Here is an 18,988-nt window from a genome sequence, read left to right as displayed (position 1 = left end):
AAGGCAGCCAAATTCTCAGCCACCCTCATATCAAAAGACTGCTCAAAGGTGTGACCAATAAGATCCCACCATTGTTTTCCATCATAGGATCTCCATACCGTTATCAAGGCTCTGACAGTCAAGCCGTTGGAGCTGCTTCACAATTTTTTTTTATTGAAACACCTCTTCTGGAAGGTTCTATTCCTCACAGCCATCACCTTAGCATGCTGCATCTCTGAGCTCGGTGCACTGTTGGTGTGCAGTGACCTGCGCATCTTCAGACCAGACTCTGGGTTGCAGCTGGATCCATCCTTCACTCCCAAGATGAACTCTGTGTTTCATGTGTCGCAGGACATACTGCCACCATCATTCTGCCCTCGCTCTGCCAAGGAGCTGGAGAGGATATGGCACACACGGGATGTGTGTAAAGCAGTTAAGATCTACGTGAGGAGGACCAACGATATTAGGTTGTCAGAGGTGCTGTTTGTTCCCATCCATCAGCAATCCCTAAGGAGGAAGGTGTCTGCAGGTGCTTGCTATTAGGGCACCCTTTGTGGAAGTCTGCAGGATGGAAGTCTGTTTCTACCTTCATCAGGCATTATAAGTTAGACATCTTCCAATCAGTGGAAGTGGTATTTGGGGGAAAGTTCTGTAGCAGGTGGGGCTGGGATACTTTGTAGGACCGTAAGCACATCCCTCCCTATCTTATGGGGCTTTGGTAAATCCCGATCTTCAGGATTTTACAACCTTGCCTGCTGGGAAAAGAAACGTTGGTACTTACCTGTGATACATTCATTTCCAGCAGATAAGGTCCTAATATCCTACTTACCTTGGATTCTGACAGCGGATCTCAGCAGCACTTGGCATGTTTTCAACCCAGAATTTATACCTTATGGTGCTGTACAGACCGGCTCAAAACACTGGCCTGCACATGTACTAGGTTTACCTCAGGGCATCCTTTCCAGATGCCCCGCAACCCTAGTACATTGTAATGGCCTGTAGCGCCCTTTCAGCAGCCCCGGAAGGAGCTCTGAAATGGAGCTCCTTCCTTGGTCTGTGTCGCTGGCGCATCCTTTACACAGCTGCGCCAGTGACACTAAAGAGAAAAGGGCCAAGTGGCCCCTTTCTCTTTTTCCCTGCCGCTGTTGGGGTGTCCTTGGGGCTTGAAGCCCCAAGGACACCCCTTTCCAGGTCACAAGGAAGCAGCCATTTGCTGCTTCCCCACACCCTGGAAAAGCGGCGGATTGGAGCCTCAGGGCTGCCACTGTGGCAGCTGAGGCCCCGATCCGTCAAGGAAAGGGGTGGGTGCAGGCCACCCCAAAGAGGTGGTCTGTACACTGCCTATGTTAGCTTGTGTTCTTAGTTGGACATAGAATTGTATGTCTAGAGTTTACTGTACGTTTTCGCTTGGTTTTGTGTCAGTAGCAGTTTGGTAGTTTGATGATCTAATGTCGTCTCTGTTGATCTGTTCACTTTGGCTGGCTAATGACTGACTTCCAAGGGGGGCTAGCCCCTCCCACAGGGGAGCCAAGGTCTTGTTTTCTTTCCTAAAAATGGGAGGAGCTACCCAATCTTCAGGATTTTAAGACCTTAAATGCTGGAAATGAATGTATCACAGGTAAGTACCAATGTTCCTTTCTTCTTGAGAGCAACTTTCCAAGCTCTGCAACCACAGCAGACATGCGTTGAAACCTGAGGACAGGAAATGTTTTCCCTAGCATGGTTAAATAATGCTCAAAAGCATGTGACAAGCCATAGTGCTTTAGTGGTACAAGCCAATTAAGTAATTCAGCATACAAGTGCCTCTGACTCTGCTTCTGCATACCAGCTTGGCAGCAGATATTCTAATTCTGGAGAGAGAGAAAACACACCAGTCAACAAAGAAATCAACATTTTGAATAATTTCTTCTATTCTTTGAAACCAAGAGATGTGACTTTCACATCTAGATGGTGTAAAGTCTTATTCTGCTCCACTGTGTGTGTTTTGTATCTTACATCTGTTGTATCTTACATCTAATTAAGGTAATTGAGATTATCTCAATTAGAAAGTAGCATCTGTTTTAATTAAATTGATTTTTGATTAGTTTAGGCAGCACAAACCTCTTCCACATGCTTGCTTACTTCATTAAAGCCTTGTTTAAGGTGACTTAAATGCATTTTACTAACCAGATTAATATCACGATAATAACTGAATGAGCTGAAGCTTGTATAACTAAGGCTTGAATTTGTTTAAGTGCAATCAATATTTAGAATTTCCACAGGCTTAACTGAATTAAACTAATTGTAGTTTCCCCATGACTCTTCCTTTGGTAAGAGTTCTTTACAACCAGGTCCAGTGTCTCCTAAATACTCGTACATAAATATACACATTCCTGGGAAGAAGAATTGTTCACGGGGAGACAAATCATTAACACTACTCATTACTTTTCTATTTTTATCATGACTTTTCTATTTCTTTTGACCAGTATTTTGTATGATGCACTGTGTATGCCTGTGAATGTTAGTCAAAATTAGTTGCCTAACTTGTACAGTATATACCAGAAGTGCCCACATAATGCAATTCTGTGGTTGTAGCCCTCTGAAGAAAATAATAAATGAGTCTATGAAACTCTAAGAGACCCTGCTAGCTCCCTTTCTTTGTGTTAGCATTCTCTTTCTACATCATTGCTCATATGACACCACTTTGAATGCATCTAAACTGCAGAAATAATGCCGTTTGATGCCATTTTAAGTGCTGTAGCTCATCTTATGGTATCCTGGGATTTATTGTTCAATACGGTTTTCTCTGCCAAAGAGTGCTGGTATCTCACAAAACTAGAAATCCCAGGATTCTGTAGGATGGATCCATGGCAGTTAAAGTGCTGCCAAACTGCATTATTCCTGCAGTGTAGTTCCATCCAATGTTTCCCAAAGTACTTTGTTACTGTAATAGAGTCTTTCTACTGAAGTAACTGTTGTATAATAATGAATAATAGAATCCCAGGAATCCTGAGTCCCCTAATTTCTAGAGTGATTTTGTTTTGGGGGGGATAACCCAAAAATCTTGTGCAAAGCATGGTAATACACAAAATACCCTCACATAATCCTCTGTCTATCAGAACCTCAGTTTCCCCAGATATCTTCTCTTTTTTTCCTTATTCCAATCAAAATGGTGACCAGAAATGATGATGTCTTCTCTGGTCACCACTTGGTCTGGGATATGGGGGGAAAAGAAGTGCTTTTGGATGGTGCATCCTGAGGGGAGAGCATTGGAGGGTGCATGTTGACCCCAGCGTCTGTATAGTTGTCCCTCCCCACTGTATACAAAGAATCTTGGATGTGTGTGTAGGAACTGTGCTTGAATATGTTTTTTTTAAAAAAATATCAAGTCACTGGGTTTTCATGCTTTTTCTATATACTGTACATGCAAAGAAAGGTCATAGATAAGATGCAGGCACTGATTTTGAATGATCAGGAAGAAGGCCTAGGTCCATTCCATTACTGCCCTGCAATGTATCCCCATGATCCCTTCCAAATAAATGAATGGCTGCCATGTAACACTATGGGAAATAATCACATGCTGAGATTTGAGGGTACTGTTGCAGTAGCAATGGACAGAAGCTCCACCTCTGCACAATATAGTCTTCTACACTGACATGGTTCCAATAGAGACACAAACAAAGTGATTTAGAGCTCTCTGGATGGGGTAAATATATTGAGGAGTTGTGGTATTTGTTGCTATCAGTCTTGGGTTTTAAAACAATATCTGAACAATATTTCTGTTTTCTGGTAATCTTATTTTTCTGGCAATTCCTGGCACCAGGTACCACAAGTTATTCCTGCCCTTGTCTAGGTTTCTTTTTTTGGTCCAAGACATAGTGGAATAAAAATAAAATTAAGAAATGTCTTAGAGTTATGGTGAAATGCCATCTGTACACTATAAGATTAGAACTGTAAGTAATTAAAAAAGCAAAGGAGAAACTTCAAACTATAACTTCAAACTAAACAATGTCCCGGATTTTTTATTAAAACCAACCCTGGAAGGGTCCTAGTGCAGATCCAAAACACTGCTACAAATCGAACCAACAAAGTATAAAACAAGTGGATATGGAGGCAACACCAGCAAGCCAAAACTCAAGGCGCTATATTTCAAGAACTCACACTTCTTTAGACCATTCTGAAATCTTTCTTTTTCAGCCAGGTTCACAAAGCCCTATTGTGTTTCGACCCCAGGACACCTGCAGCATTTATGATGAACAAGGACAGGACATTTCACTAGGATCCAATAAAACACTAAAGGTTGCATGCACACTTTTCTCGATGAAAAGTCCTACTAAACACAATATAACTTTCTTTTAATTAAACAATCTGGAGGCTCTATAATCATTCTTGTTTAAGATGTAGTTAGATCACTGTGTAGCTACTGTATATGTATTAAGCCTCCTGGAGCATGGGGAACAAATACATATTTTAATATTTATTTGTCTGTTGTTCATTGACTTCTTCTTTCCTTTACCACACATTTTGGCAGGAATGAAACTCCATGAAGAACTTCATGACCTGGGAACAAAGGAGGGCCTGAAAGGAAGAAAGCTCAGCAAAGCCATTGAGAGTTTTGCATGGAACATTACTGTGCTAAAGGTAAATGCAAAGCTTAAGATCTTTCTTTCTCTAGGGGATCTGTTTTGGTTCAATTCTGTGTTTGTTGCAGTAAAATGGATATTGATATAATGGCATGAATATGCTGATATATAACAATCATAATGAAGGGAAGCATTTCATTGCATTAAGAGATTAAAGTAATCCTTAGTCAAATAAACCTTAATGGGATTCACAGTAAGCATTTTATAGTTCAAAGATGAATTTTTGCTTCAGAGAATGGCTCAAAGTAGGCTTCCTCATTCTGTGAAACCAAATTATTACAGGTTATATTTTTCAGTTGTCATCCATTTTCGCTGTTTTGGATTTTGTATTATACCTTCCGCTCAAAACTGCTCAATCGGTTGATCGAGTGATAGATTGATAAGGGTGGAAGAGGAAAATTCTCTTCATTAGGCCAGTGTAAGAGAACTTCCAGTTCCTTGGAGGTTCCTTGGGGCCCATGCACAACACAATGAGAAGTTCAGTATCATTGCATCAGAGCTTGGAAATCTTACCTTTTTTATTACAACCTCTGATCTCTGGATCTGGGAGCTGTAGTCTAAAAACATCAGCCAAGGTTTTTTGAGGAAAAGGTTGCCCACAATGTCCAGTGCTTATCTGTATTGTGTAGGTGGAGGACAGGGGTGGGCACCTGTGGTCCTCCAGATGCTGGTGAACAGCAACTCCCGCCATCTTTCATCATAGGCCAATGTAACTGGGACTGAAGGAAATTGGAGTGCGCCAATATCTGGAAAATGTTGAATACATTCTAAACCATAGTCTTGATTCACACATGGCAACAGTGAGGCCCCACAGTTGTGACCAAATGCCTTCCATTCACTTAATAACTGTCCTGGAAAATTCCCCCAGAGGTCCTCTAAAAATGTATGGGGTTTTTCAGCTATGTTTTCAGAGGTTACTCTTTGGACAACTCTGTGTAGAAGGAAGATTTCCCCCCATCCTCCAGGCCACTGTATTGCGCTGAATTACACTTGTTTTGTAATGGCCGACACTGCATGTTTTGTATCTAGTTCAATACTGTGGATATCCCATTGTTAATTATGTATGTGTAATTAAATGATCTGTGAAATTATTAATGAACTCACACAGGAATAATGATTATACACAAGGATGCTTTGCACTTCTGGGTGAGCACTATCCTTCTGGGTCTGTGCCATGAAAGAAAGTCAAAGCAAGGCTGTTACGAAATGGGCCTAAAAATTAATGGCAGTAATGCAGCGAATTATGTTTTCTCGGAAAATGTTTGGAGATGGAAAGATATAATAGTACTCTTGTGCATCAAAGATTTTGCACATAAGAGTCAGGGGAAGTGGAGTACATCTAGCACTATCTTTTGCAATGTCCTCTCTGTGCTGTCTCTAGATCAAAGTTTCTTAATTATATTCTCCATTCTCTTTCAATTGATCTCCCCCTGAGCACATTTGTATCCTGTTGGCTGGCAACAATGCATATAACACTGTTATGGTCACAAAATTTGCCTTGGCTGCATGTTAATTAAGATCTAAGCATCAAAATCATTTATAAGAATTATACAGGGATTATGAAGATACATGGTTCCCCACTTTTTATTTATATTAAATATTATTTTATATTTTTGAATTTTTATATTTATTTTATTATTTGCCCGTTGCCTGTAATCTGTTTAAAATTATTATTGTTACTATATTTTATTTGTTTGGTTTTTTTTTATCCCAGTTATACTGAATTGTGATGGCTTATATCATTTAGCAATAAATATTCATTCATTTAATCCTAATGGATTTTCTCTGGTAAGAAAAAAACAGAAAAAAATAAGGGGGAAAGGGCTTCTCATAAACTTCCATGAATGAACCAGTGTGATTGCCTACAGGCAGATCCTTCTCAGGGGATCCACCTTTGGCTCTTAACTTCTTTCATTGATTTTAAAAGGAATGAAGCCTGCCTAACCTAACACCCACACCTGTTTAATTTTGGGTACTTGACATTTCTCAGGAAGCAGTGTTGGGAAAGGTCTCTAGCTGGGAGAGCATTTGTTCATTGGAGTAAGGTAGCCGGGGGGATGGGGGAGCTTTTTCAGCCATACATGTTTCCAAGAACTGTTTGCCAGTGGTGGATGGAGTGAAAGCCCACAATTTTCAAAGGGCTGCATAAGATGATATAGGTCTTCTAGATCTTTATAATGGCCAGTTGATGTGTGATCAAAAGTAATTTTCCTTGGGTTCAGAACGCTCTCTAAGAAGATTCTTTTTATTATATATGCAATAGCCAGGGCTCTTGTATTAATATATGTACTGCGTTACCAAGCCATTCTCTTTGTTCATACTTCTGCTAATGGATTGGAATTTAGCAATATATTTCAATTCAGCTTTTCTCGCTCTAGTCTTTCTTTGTAATTTCCTTGTTCAAATACTGTGACCTGTAAATCCTTTACTGTGTGTCTAGGACAGTTGAAATGTTCTGCAACTGGTTTTTGGGACTTGCAATTTCTAATGTCAGATTTGTACCCATTAATCTTCTTGTGTAGCAACTGTTCTGTTTGTCCAATGTAGAGTGTAGAGGGCCATTGCTGGCATAGAATAGCATATACAGTGGACCCTTGTTATACGCTGGGGTTTGGTTCCAAGATCTCCCGTGTATAACAAAATCCGTGTATGCTCAAGTCCCATTGAATATAATGACATAGCAAAATGGTGTTCCTTATAAAAACTGGAAAATCAAGGTTTGCTAATTGAAATTTATACTTTTTTTGAACATTTTCAAACCGTGTATGCTTGAATCCGTGTATAAAAAATCAGTGTATAAGAAGGGTTGACTGTATCACATTGGAGGAAGAGCAGGTAAATACTTTTGTGATGTGAGTGATGTTATTGACCCTTGTAATATTGCTGCCAGAGTAGATGTGGGAAATCACTTTTTCTAGGCCTATGGCTGAAATGGACCTAGAATCTCACTCAGCATAAGATAGTGTCGTATTTTAATGCAAAACACCTTGAGCACATTCAAATTATTTTTGTTTTTTAGAATGACAAATAAGAATTTTGGTTCAAGAAATGTGCAACACAGCAAAAGGTTTGCAAGGCTGTTGGAAACATGGAGTGTGTGGACTGTCTTCCAGAAGGCCAACAAAGGAAATACAAATATGAAAATTACTGTGGAATATCTTCTCATTTAGACTGAAATAAATTTTTACAGTTAAAATGCACTGGGTGGTCTGGCTGCCTTATACTGTTCAGAAAATGTCATAGTCTCTAAGCCATTTTTAGTGAACAACAGAAATCATTGATCTGTTTACTCATTGTAGGGGGCATCTTTGTGACTCATTCTTTTGTGCATCACTTAAAAGATAGTTTTCGGAACCACACTTTCATTCAGCCCAGCAATCTCACCAATCTTTCTGTTCTCAGTGGTGTCACTTAATAACAGTTTACCAGAAGGGAAGCTAGCAGTTTTGAGTCTCTAAGGGCTCATTCCCACTAGGGTATAATTTGATTTCCTCATCGATTTTTATGTGTGCCGTTCACACTGAGAACCGTTTCAGACACAACTGTGTTCAGTTGGAGTCATGTTAAAGTGAGACAACTCTTTTTTCAGACAGTAGTTCTTTCATGGTTCGTTTATAAAAAATCAATTCAGAGGAGTGTTCTAACAGTGGGAACAGGGACGTAGCCAGGATTATGGGAAGGCGGGGGATCCAGACTAAGTGCCACCATTATAATGGGGCTTGGGCGCGGTGGCGCAGCAGCACACACCATTCATTTTTCTAATGGAAGGGGGGGGTCTGGACCCCAAGAACCGCCCCCCCCCAGCTACGTTCCTGGTGGGAATGGAAAAAAAGTGTCTTAGGCCCTCGACAAATGGGCCCTGTAGCATGTCCTGGCGACGTGCTAGGGTTGCCTCGGGGCGCCGTTTCTAGACGCCCCACAACCCTAGGACGTCACCAGGACGTCATCGCTGTGCAGCACCATATACACGGCACACACAGCTGCACTCTGTCCAGATGGATGTGCATGGCAGTGATGTGCTCGCGCCACTGCAGGCAGTTTGCAGCGGCACTAAAAGGAGCCATTTTTCAGCGCTCCTTTTCTTTCCACGTAGCCGTGCCGCACAGTTTGTTTGCTGCAGCGCGGCTACACGGAAAAGAGAGACAGATCCTGGCTGCCTCTTTCTGGCGGTCTGTATCCCGCCTTAGAGTCCAGTGCCACTGAAGAGAAACAAAGATATCAGTGTAAGGCTGCATGTTTCTTTATAGACCAACGTGTGTAATCTAGTAATATGTTCCCATAGAATTACTTGCAGATGTTGTTTGGATGATATCGTGTTATTTATGATAAAGAAGGGCTCTGGACTCCAAATATCCACCTTTCTTTGGCATGATGTTCCAGATGAACAATCTGGCTCCCAATAGAAATAAAAAGTAAGGTCTGTTTGTTTCCTTTCTTTCAAAAGAATTCCAGAGCCACAGACAGCTGTATATTTGCTCTGTCTTAATTTATACTATATTTAGCTTCTTTCTGAAGTGCAGTTTTTCTTTTTGGAACTAAAAGACCATGTCTAACAATGATCTTGGAATTATTCATAACCAGACATATATTAACAAAGAGCTGATTTCAGATAAGCATAAGGCTTTGCTAGTCCCTATGCTGTGCTGGAGAGCCAGTGTGGTGTAGTGGTTTGAATGTGGGACTATGACTCTGGAGATCAGGATTTGATTTCCTGTTTGATCCTGGAAACCCACTGGGTGACTTTGCACAAGTCACATACTCTCAGCTCCAGAAAATCCCATAAGTTGTTATAAGTCAGAAAGAACTTGAAGGCATACAACAACAATGTGACGTCCAGTTGGGGCTATGTTATGAAATACTTTTTTTAAAAATCTTGAAAGTTGGGAACGCTTTGACAAGAGTTGGCCCAAGAACTTTTGCTACCTAAGGGAGAGCAACATATTCTTTGCTCCCACCCGTATGTTATACCACAGGCCGTCTGAGTTGTTTTGACATCTGAGGCAGAAAATCTCACAAACATCTCTCCCTGTTCATGGCAGTAAAAAAACGCAATCAAAATGGGTTGCTGCTCTTTCATGACACCTCACATTTGTTGTTTGAGGCAGCTGCCTCACTCTCTTTAAAGGAAGAGCTATCCCTTCTGGCAGTACTAAACTAGGTTTTTTCTTTTTCTTTTCTTTTTTCTTTTTTGATAATTTCATTGATGTATAATTATGCAAAAAAATCCAGTTTTTTATAAATCACTACAAGCTACAGAACAATTTTTATAGTATCACACTAATGCAATACAATAAGATCTCATCTTCTCAATTGTCTACAAATTATCTAAACAGATCTTCTTAATTATTGAGGTATCTTGTCTCTTCTCCTTGATTAATAATTATTCTATATGTAAATATATAAAACTAAAAAAACCCAGCAAAACAAAAGAAAACAAGAAGAAACAACTATTTTCATACAATCAGTTAATTTTCTTCACCTTCTTCCAAAAAGGATGATCTCAACTAGACTTTGGAAATGTATTTTTTTTCAAACAACAGAGTCCTCCAACCAGCAGGTCTTATAACCACACTAGTAGGGGAAAATTGGAGGCTATAGTCCAAAATCCCCTACATTTTCAACGCTGAAGTCTACTTGTTTGTGGCAAGCACAGATGATTAGCAAATGTCTTGACCTTTGAAATAAGCATGGTCCCCACACCCTAAGCCAAGTCCTAGCCTGAGGCCAGTTAGGCTAAGCTAAATTCTAGTAGTGGAGGATTTTGTGCATTCTAAAGATCTGCAAAACTAAGGGGCATTTATTATTAGATCGTTCAGAGTCACATCATATCCTGATTCCCTGTTGACAAACTTTACAAACGCCCTCATGAGAACTTCCTTTTGCTTGTTGACAGCACAAGGTTTGGCTTTTCTTGTGGGAGGCTAAAAATAGGCAGACTCCTGGTGGATCCTCTTCATGTACAAGACAGTGTTTTCAATGGGCATTGATGTGATCATCAACTAGTGATGAAAAATTCTTGGCCAACTCTTAATGGAAAAAACTACTGAACTCCTAATCTAGCCAAGGCAATTATTAATCAATCTGTCTTAACCTATGTCTTTGGGCTGCCAGCTATTGTGTTGGAAAATAGCTAGAGACAGTGTATAATCCCACTAGGCAAGTTAAGTGTCCTTGTCGCCCACAAAATGAGATCTTCATGTCAATGGTTATTTCATATAATGGTTTTGTTTTCCAATCATTTTACCGTAGAAGTTACCTGCATTATCTATTTTACAATCTTGTGGGGTTTTTTTTTTAATAAAAAGATATTTTATTTTGCAAGCCCAGGTAATTTAGGGGAGGGGGCTGAATTCTATACTGTTTTGCAAGGAATGGTGACTTCAGAGAATCCTGTTTTAGAAAGCATCACTAAGTGTGCATGCATTTGCCTGGTCCATTAGATCAATATAGTAGGCAAACCAATGTGAGAGAATGCAGAGGCATAGGGGGCAGGGAAACAGGTTTGGGATGACCTCCAAGAGTTCTGGAATTCTCTTCATGAGAGTACTTTATTTTATGTAAGATTGTGTGTCACACTATGTCAGGAACTGACATGAATTGAATATAGGCAATGAGGAAATTGTAATAGTTAAAAGATTTCCCATACCTTAGATCAATCATTGATTAGGATGGAGATTGCAGTCAAGAAATCAGAAGATTGAGACTGGAAAGGGCAGCTATGAAAAACTAGACAAGATCCTGAGGTTCAAAGATATACTACTGTACACTAAAGTTAGGATTGCCCATGCCATCGTATTTCCCATCACTCGGTATGGGAGTGAGAGGTGGACAGTAAAGAAAACTGACAGAAAGAAAACCAACTCTTTTGAGATGTAGTGCTGGAGAAGATTTGTGAAAATACCACAGGTGGATAAAGAGACAAACAAATGAGTCCTAGAACAAATGAAACCTCAGTTCTCCCTAGAAGCCAAGGCAATATCTATTGGTGGCATTTTGTCTGTAGAAGGATGTGAACCAGTAGAACTAACAGAGAATGATCTCTCGTCCCCATTGCTAGCCCTCATTCTTCCACAAAATCAGATCTGGAAAACCCTCTGAAACAGCATTGGAGTTTGTACAGAGACTGAAGTGGGTATATGAACGGAAGAAAGTTCTACTGCAATAGCCAGTGGAAAGTTGGATCTAGCCTGTAATATGTCCAACACTTTGGTTGTATATATGAAAACACTCATATGTGAAAGAAATAGCTGGCGGGATGCTTAGGACATAATATCCAAATTAGTCTGTTGAGGACTGGAATACAAGTGACAGATAAGAATCAGTCATATTATTGAGTTGGCAGAAGCAGGAAAAATCTAAGAAAGCCAAGTATTTCTGTCACGCATGAATCTGATGAATAGCTATGGCTCTCATACACAATAGGAGCCAAGATGTTGAATTTGAAAGGATTTGTGTGCATTTAGAAAGTTCTCAGAGGGGCACTTAGATAATATTTATACTCCTAATTCAAGATGAGATGGTGGCAGAAGAGAGTTGCATTGCTTAAACAAAACCACCCCCACACCCCCACATGCACGCTGGTCTGTTTTTCTCATTCTTCCAGTCCTCTTGAATATGCCACCTCTGTCTATTGAAGAAGACTACAGGAGCTTCTATCATACAGATGGCCCTTTTCCTGAAATGGTGACATTTTCAACTGGGACACAAACATCAAAGCTTTCCCTGCTCCTGCCGTGCACTTAATTAAAGGTAGTGAGGAAAGGTGGCAGTCAGGAAGACTGTTCATTTGCATTAGTTTAAAAGGAAAGTATTTGAAGTGGAAAAACCCTGTACAATCCATTGCTTTTTTCTTTTTCTTTTTTGTTGTTCTTTGTTCCATTTGGCAAGAGAAATGCAGTTTTTAGACAAGACAGGTAACAGATATTATTCCATATGTGCAATACGTATCATACCCAATCAGGGCATAGGAAAATTACTTGGGCTTTTTTTTGGGATGGCAACTCCCAGAACCTTCTACCTGGTTTGGGGTTTTAGGGAGTAGTTGTCCAAGGTAATTTCCAAGTTCTGTATAGACACACACATAGGTGGGACTCAGAGTTCAAGCAATAAATAAGTAGGGATGGTTAGACTAATGGAATCACAGAACTGTCGAGTTAGAAGGGATGTCAAAAGCCACCTAGTCCAACCCCCTTCCATCTCTCATCTCTCAGACCCCATGTTTCTGCTTCAGCCATTCTCTGGAAGGCAAGGGAAGACATCTATCTTTGTCCTGCTTGACAGAGCTTTATGGTACTCATCCTGTGAACATGTCTGTTAAGGATTAAGGTCACAGGAACCCCATCCCAGGTGCAATCTGTTAACTTGATGCCAGTCAGAGGCTCATTCTTCTAGCTCATTTCACATGTGTACATGTGGCTTATAAAGCATAAGAGTTTGCTGTGCAGGCCATTTCTCTCTATGTAATAAAAAACGTGACAACCACATGCAGGGAGTCACAGCTGGTGATTACATGCACATTTGTTTCACTGCATGTGAGCCACAAATACATGCAGTCGTTAATCTAGTTGGGGTCTTTACCTTTCCCTGTGCATAGAACATTTCTCCTTGAAGAAAGATCATATTTGAAGGTGTTGCAAGATTTTCAAGAGAAAGAAGCCACACAAAATCACAGAAGTGGCAAGGAGCCTTTTAGGCCATGCATTCCAGTCCCCTTCTTAATGGAGGAAACTCAGAACTTGGTTATCTCTCTGCCAGCTCCAGCAAATGGCTGCCTAATGTCTGCTTGAAGACATCTGTGGCTCATTCCTGCTCAGGGCTCCTTTGGATTTTTCATTAGGAACTAAATTGTGTTGGGCCACTAAATAGCTGTGTGGTTGCTTCCCTATTTAATTGGCTGCTTTTCTTGAAATTTACAGTAGAAAGGAGAAAGACAATGATCCAGTTACTTAACCAGCACCAAAAGAGATGACAAAAAAAGAAGACTCAGATCTGCATAAAATTTACACATTCCTAGTTTGGACAGATAGATGCTAACTCAGAAATAATGACTATAATTGAAATAAGAATATGATATGATACATCTCACCATAGTGGGGAAGACTATCCAAGTAACCTGTGCATCAATTCTGCCTACTGTTCAAATGATTGTTATTGGCAGGTGATTCCAAAGTACTTTCTTTTCTGTGATTCCTGAACTTTTGGTGGGACTTGGGCAGGACAGCCTTTCTGACTGGAGATACTTGTGAGCAAAGGAATATCTTCTGGCAACCCACCAAATAGAGAAGGACTGGGTAGTTTCAGCAGGACTGAGGAGCAAATTTTGTACAACAACCCAACCTGAGTATGAAAAGCAAAGAACTGTTTCATGCCAGTGTGAATCATGTTGCCACCTCTTTTAAACAGGCACTGCAATAGGAATGATGAAAAAGGGATGGGTATGTGGGGGTGTTAATCTATCTACCACTTTAGATTGGTCTCTTCATTGGCTCCTGACACAACAGCCTTGCAGCTCTGTACTTGCATGGAGTGGAACAGTGATTGTGAACTGGAAATGAACGGGTGGAGAACTGGTTGAATGTCTCTCCCCTTTCTTCTCCATTCTCATTTCCTTTGCTCTTCTTTAAAGATTGGGTTTTTTAATAGTCTCAGTTCTTATTGTATTTTTATTATATTATTATTGTATTATACAACACAGTTTTCATTTTTCTTATTTATTTCAAAGCATTGTCAGTGACCCTAGACACTAAAAAGGGCAGCATAGAAATCTCTGTGCCAATAAAATCAAATAATGTTCCTCTTGAAGCAGCTTTTCCTGCTTCAGAGAAGCTGTCTGGATATTGTTACCCATATCTGCATATGATGTCTGCTTTGGTCCTTATTTATCTTTATTGTTTGGAGTCTTCAGGCCATTGGTTGCTCGTAAAAATGCTGTTGTCCCTTATAAAAATTCATAAAAATTCTGTAATTCTGTTATGAATAGTCTGAAGAGCTGGGTTTAATCGTATGCCTGTATAGGTGAAGAGATTCTTAAGTGTTTTTGTGGCATTTAAAATTTCACAAATATTTGTTGTAAGAGGCTAAAATGTATATTTTAGAGGATAACTGATTTTATCTTCCCTTCTCTGGCAATTCTTCTCTTTTCTAGTCTGAAGTCTAACTTAGCATACACTGACAGTGATATTTTAAAAGATTGTTAGTGTTTTGAGATCCCATTCTAGCATAAACAGAATTGAATGAACATGTCAGAATTTTGGTGCTGGACTAAAAAAATAAGAGTTATCATTCTTTTCCAACATGATAGCATTCTGGGCATAAATGAAATCGAAATTTTATATGCATGGTTATAATGTTTAATGTTACTTTTCTTGATTGCAGTTCCCAGAATGCCCCAGTCAATAAAATTTCCAAATTTTAAAGGGTTCCTGTTTTGCTGGAGAATTCCATTTTTTGGCAGTCATTTGCCAGTTTCTGTCTCCACCTAGGCCATATGCAAAGAGATGGTAAAGTGGTAAAACCAGTCCTGGACCATACCATTTCATTTCCCACTTGGAGGAGATGAGGCTATCACATCAAAATTGAAAGCATTTCCATATAAAACAGATTATGTACATTTACAGTTTCTGTGCATCTCAGGGAAAACAAAACATCTAAGCTGGAAGACTTCCTTCTTACGTCAAGTTTCCCATATGTCTCGTAATGTGATCTTCTGGCCTACAGCCTGAAGTAGTACAGTCTAGGAGACATTTTGCCCCACACGTCTTTTGATGATTGCCTAAAATAGACTTCAGAGCAGCCTTCCACAAACCAGGACCCTCCAGATGTTGCTTGATTCCCAGCTCCCACCTGCACCAGCCAGCATGGCCAACAATCAAGAACGATGCAAGCTAAGCAAAACCATGAAATGACTTACCACAAAGTTTTCATGAATGACTACTTTGAGTCAATTCCTGGATATTCCTTTCAGGAGCTGGTGGCCTAGTTAGAATTGATAGAACCAGATGCTTCCAGACATCTCCCTGGGAGATCTCTGACCCATCTGCCACCTTGCTAGAACTGTATATTGAGTTGCTGACTGCCTCAGCAATACTTTGTGCCAAGAGAGAAATGTTCCTATAATTGGTTATTATCCTAGATATCACCCTTCAGAGCCATAGCAGCCATTTTAAGGGTTTATAAAAGGACTCCTGTTTATTTACCTAAAAAACAGAAATAATGACAGAGAACTGTAGGAATCTGGTGGTTCGTTTAGAAAATGAATGAACTTTGCACTAGTAGATTTGCCTGGTTGTTAACAGGATTGCCATGGTTTCGATAGAAGCTAGCCTTATAATCTATGCTGTTTAGGAATAAATAAATACTACAGGGTTAAAAAAAGACATTAAGGCTGCATCTGCACTGCAAAATTAATGCAGTTTGATGCCACTCTAAGTGTCATGGCTCAGTGCTATGGGATTCTGGGATTTGTAGTTTAGTTTAGCGAGATATTTCGCCTTCTCTGTCAGAGAGCCCTGGTACCACAACAAACTATAAATCCCAGGTTTCCATAGTATAGAGCTGTGAGTTAAAAGTTGAGTCAAACTGCATTAATTCTCCAGTGCGGCAGCAGCTTAACGCTCACTGCTGATACTGGAAAACAGGCTGTGTTTTGCAGAGTTCAATATTAAAATCTCCAGTCCCACTTCAGGTTTTAAAAAGTGAGACTAAAAGATCAGCAAGCTTTGTAAGATCATTTAGAAATTACAGCATCCAACAAGTAAGTCTGCCAGATTCTAGAAATAACTGGATAGCCTTTAGTTTATGCTGTGGCTCCGTTTTTGTATTTCAGAAGTAATCATGCTTTTGATTCACGTCAGTCCTATACAACCCCACCTGCATTTTGCTGGGAACAGATTTATGCCTTTGGTTTGCCTCCTCTAGCAAGTGAGCTGATTTCATTGTTTATGATGATAGCTATTCATTGTGTAGAACTAGTGATCCATAGATCACTATACATCTGTGACGCTCCAGATGCTTTGCTTACAACACCCCATCCAGCTCCATCCAGCATTGCCTGTGGGAGGAAGGGATTGTGTGAACATGGGCTAAGCCAGGAATTCACCACTGCTTTTATGCTATGAAGCTCCCTGGGATGATAGCAGCTCCAGCCACTCATCTAGTGTCATTCCTGATGAAATCTGGAAACCAGTGGCACCTCTAAACTGGTCAAATATCTCACTGATGAAGACTACAACTCATTCTTTAAAAAAAATTTTTTTTTGCAGAATTCAATATACTGTACTGTGTTGTATACAGTATAATCAGATATAATTGTTACCTCAACATACAATGATAATATATTCATGCACAGCCTTTAAAAAAAAATCCATCAACGTAATCTTAGATCATTAACCCTTTATAGATACAGTTCATTTGAGATAACCTATTTTTAAAAAATCTGAATCAAGATTATATTTCTTTTTCATTAATGCTGAAAAATGCCACACCAGAGTCCAAAATGGGCTACATCTCATCTAACTTCTCTCATCCAGACACATGCAGAAACTAAACGTGCTGTAATGGTAAGGGAAATCTAGATCCATTTTCCACATTGAGCCAATTGCTTTCTCTTAACTTGAACCAACCTCACAGAGATGTTTGGGCAAATAAAGTGGTGAAGAGGAGAGCTACCTTTGCCACTCTGATATTACTAGGAGAAAGACAGGATATGTAAATATAACACATATAATGATAATGTCTTGTTAGTCTTACTGTTCCTGCCCCATTTTCATTTTCTTCCAACATTTCCATTTCTCTCAGTTTCTCTCAGTCAAAACTGGAGTTTATCCAATGAGAAACTCACATATTTTTCATCTTTGAACTTGGATTAAAAAGTTATATTTATTTTTGTTGGCTTATTATTCCACCCTGACCATTTGGGAAGTTTAGCTGTGGCATGTCTGACTGCTCATGGTTTCCTTAGATGAGAATCCAGAATGCTATCAGTTCATTTGAAAATAAGAATTGCATGAAATTGCCTTAAATTCAGATGGTTCAGGGCAAAAGGGCAGTTTGTTTTACAGCAGCAGCCTGGCCACATGGTCAGATTGGCAGCTTTTATGAGCTCTTAAGGTGTTGAAGAGGATTTATACAAGAGCTGTCAGGGTTGCTAAACTGATCAAAGGATTACAGTGCTTTCAATATGAAGTAGGGCTTTGCAATAAAAACAATAGTAGAAAACTCCAGTCATCTGAGTTTGTATCCTCGACAAATTATAGCTGGTTTTAAATAGGTCAAGTGAACCAGAGAATGTGGAGAAGAGTACAGAACAGTAAAGCATCCAATCATTCCTTTCTCTAACATTTTTTGGGGGGAAGGGAGTTACTTGGAAGGGCTGTGTGTCCACATTTCACAGAGAGACAATCCCTGAACACTTCAGTTTATTTTTAGAGCGCCATAGGAAAAAGGTGACATTGCCTACGTCAAATGTACTCAGAGAGAGTCTTATGAGCACAGACACATATAAAAGCAGATTCACGGATTCCCAGGTGGAGATGAAGTAGTGGAGGTTTCACCACATCATCGTCCAGTGGGAATGAAGACACATTCATTCAGTGGGGATGAATAAAACCTTGGAAACACAAAAAGAGATGGACATGCATTTCTAGTAGATGTTTTCACAGAGCCAGCTCCACCATTAGGCAGAATGAGTTAACTAAGGACAGCAGGGTTTGCTTCCAGGCTGTTCTCCTAGCTTTCCCCCTCTCATGAAGGGCAGAGCTGTGGGTGCCACATGATCTGCCCTGCACTCTTTTCCTCAATTGGCCTGTTGCCCCCAGGTCTGGTAGAGAAAGTGGTCTCATTGTCAATGTTGAAATAAAGTTCAGTGGCCAGTCCTGTCATTTTTTGTAAATTGAATGGAGAGACACTCATCTTGCCTTTTCTCTCAGGCAGCTAGATGTCTTGGGATTGCCCTGTACTTTTTCCCCAGTCTATGGGTTTGAACAGACTGGCACTTTGCGCCAGCCTGGGCCCGAACTAGGGATATGCGGGGGCTGAGTGTTTACATGCTCAGCAACCTAACCACGCACCCCGGGCGCCATCTTGGCATGCACCCGTACAGACTGGCTGTGCCACAATGATGTCCACACAGCACAGCACTCAAACAGTGCTGCACCACACAGACATAATTATGGTGCACAAATGGCCTAAAAAGAATACACTGGGAATGGGTTCTTTTTAGGCCTCCTGTTGGCCATAGCATTTGTTTGCTGCAGCCTCCATCCATTTCGCCACCTCTTTCTGCCAGTTTGTACAGCCCCTGTGAGATGAGATTTATTAAAGAATGACCAGAGAGGCAGCAAGACGTAGTAGAAATATCTAGACTTCACACTCACCCACTAGTACGGATT

The 18,988-nt window shown here is 40.2% G+C and overlaps 1 protein-coding gene across 5 annotated transcripts in view; it reads left to right on the top strand.

Annotated features, from left to right (window-relative positions):
• The window catches only part of PLCL1 (phospholipase C like 1 (inactive)), a 241,815-nt gene that overhangs the window by 211,278 nt on the left and 11,549 nt on the right, over positions 1-18,988 (top strand). For all 5 annotated transcript variants that reach the window (XM_042444824.1, XM_042444825.1, XM_042444822.1 and 2 more), the window contains exon 5: positions 4,490-4,599. In XM_042444824.1, the coding sequence (XP_042300758.1) occupies positions 4,490-4,599 (110 nt within the window). The remainder of the gene's footprint in view (positions 1-4,489; positions 4,600-18,988) is intronic.

Source organism: Sceloporus undulatus, chromosome 1, assembly GCF_019175285.1.
Source record: "Sceloporus undulatus isolate JIND9_A2432 ecotype Alabama chromosome 1, SceUnd_v1.1, whole genome shotgun sequence".
In the NCBI taxonomy this organism is placed as follows: Eukaryota; Metazoa; Chordata; class Lepidosauria; order Squamata; family Phrynosomatidae; genus Sceloporus; species Sceloporus undulatus.
The sequence above is the reverse complement of the archived record's forward strand: the minus strand, read 5'-3'. Positions and strand labels throughout refer to the sequence as shown.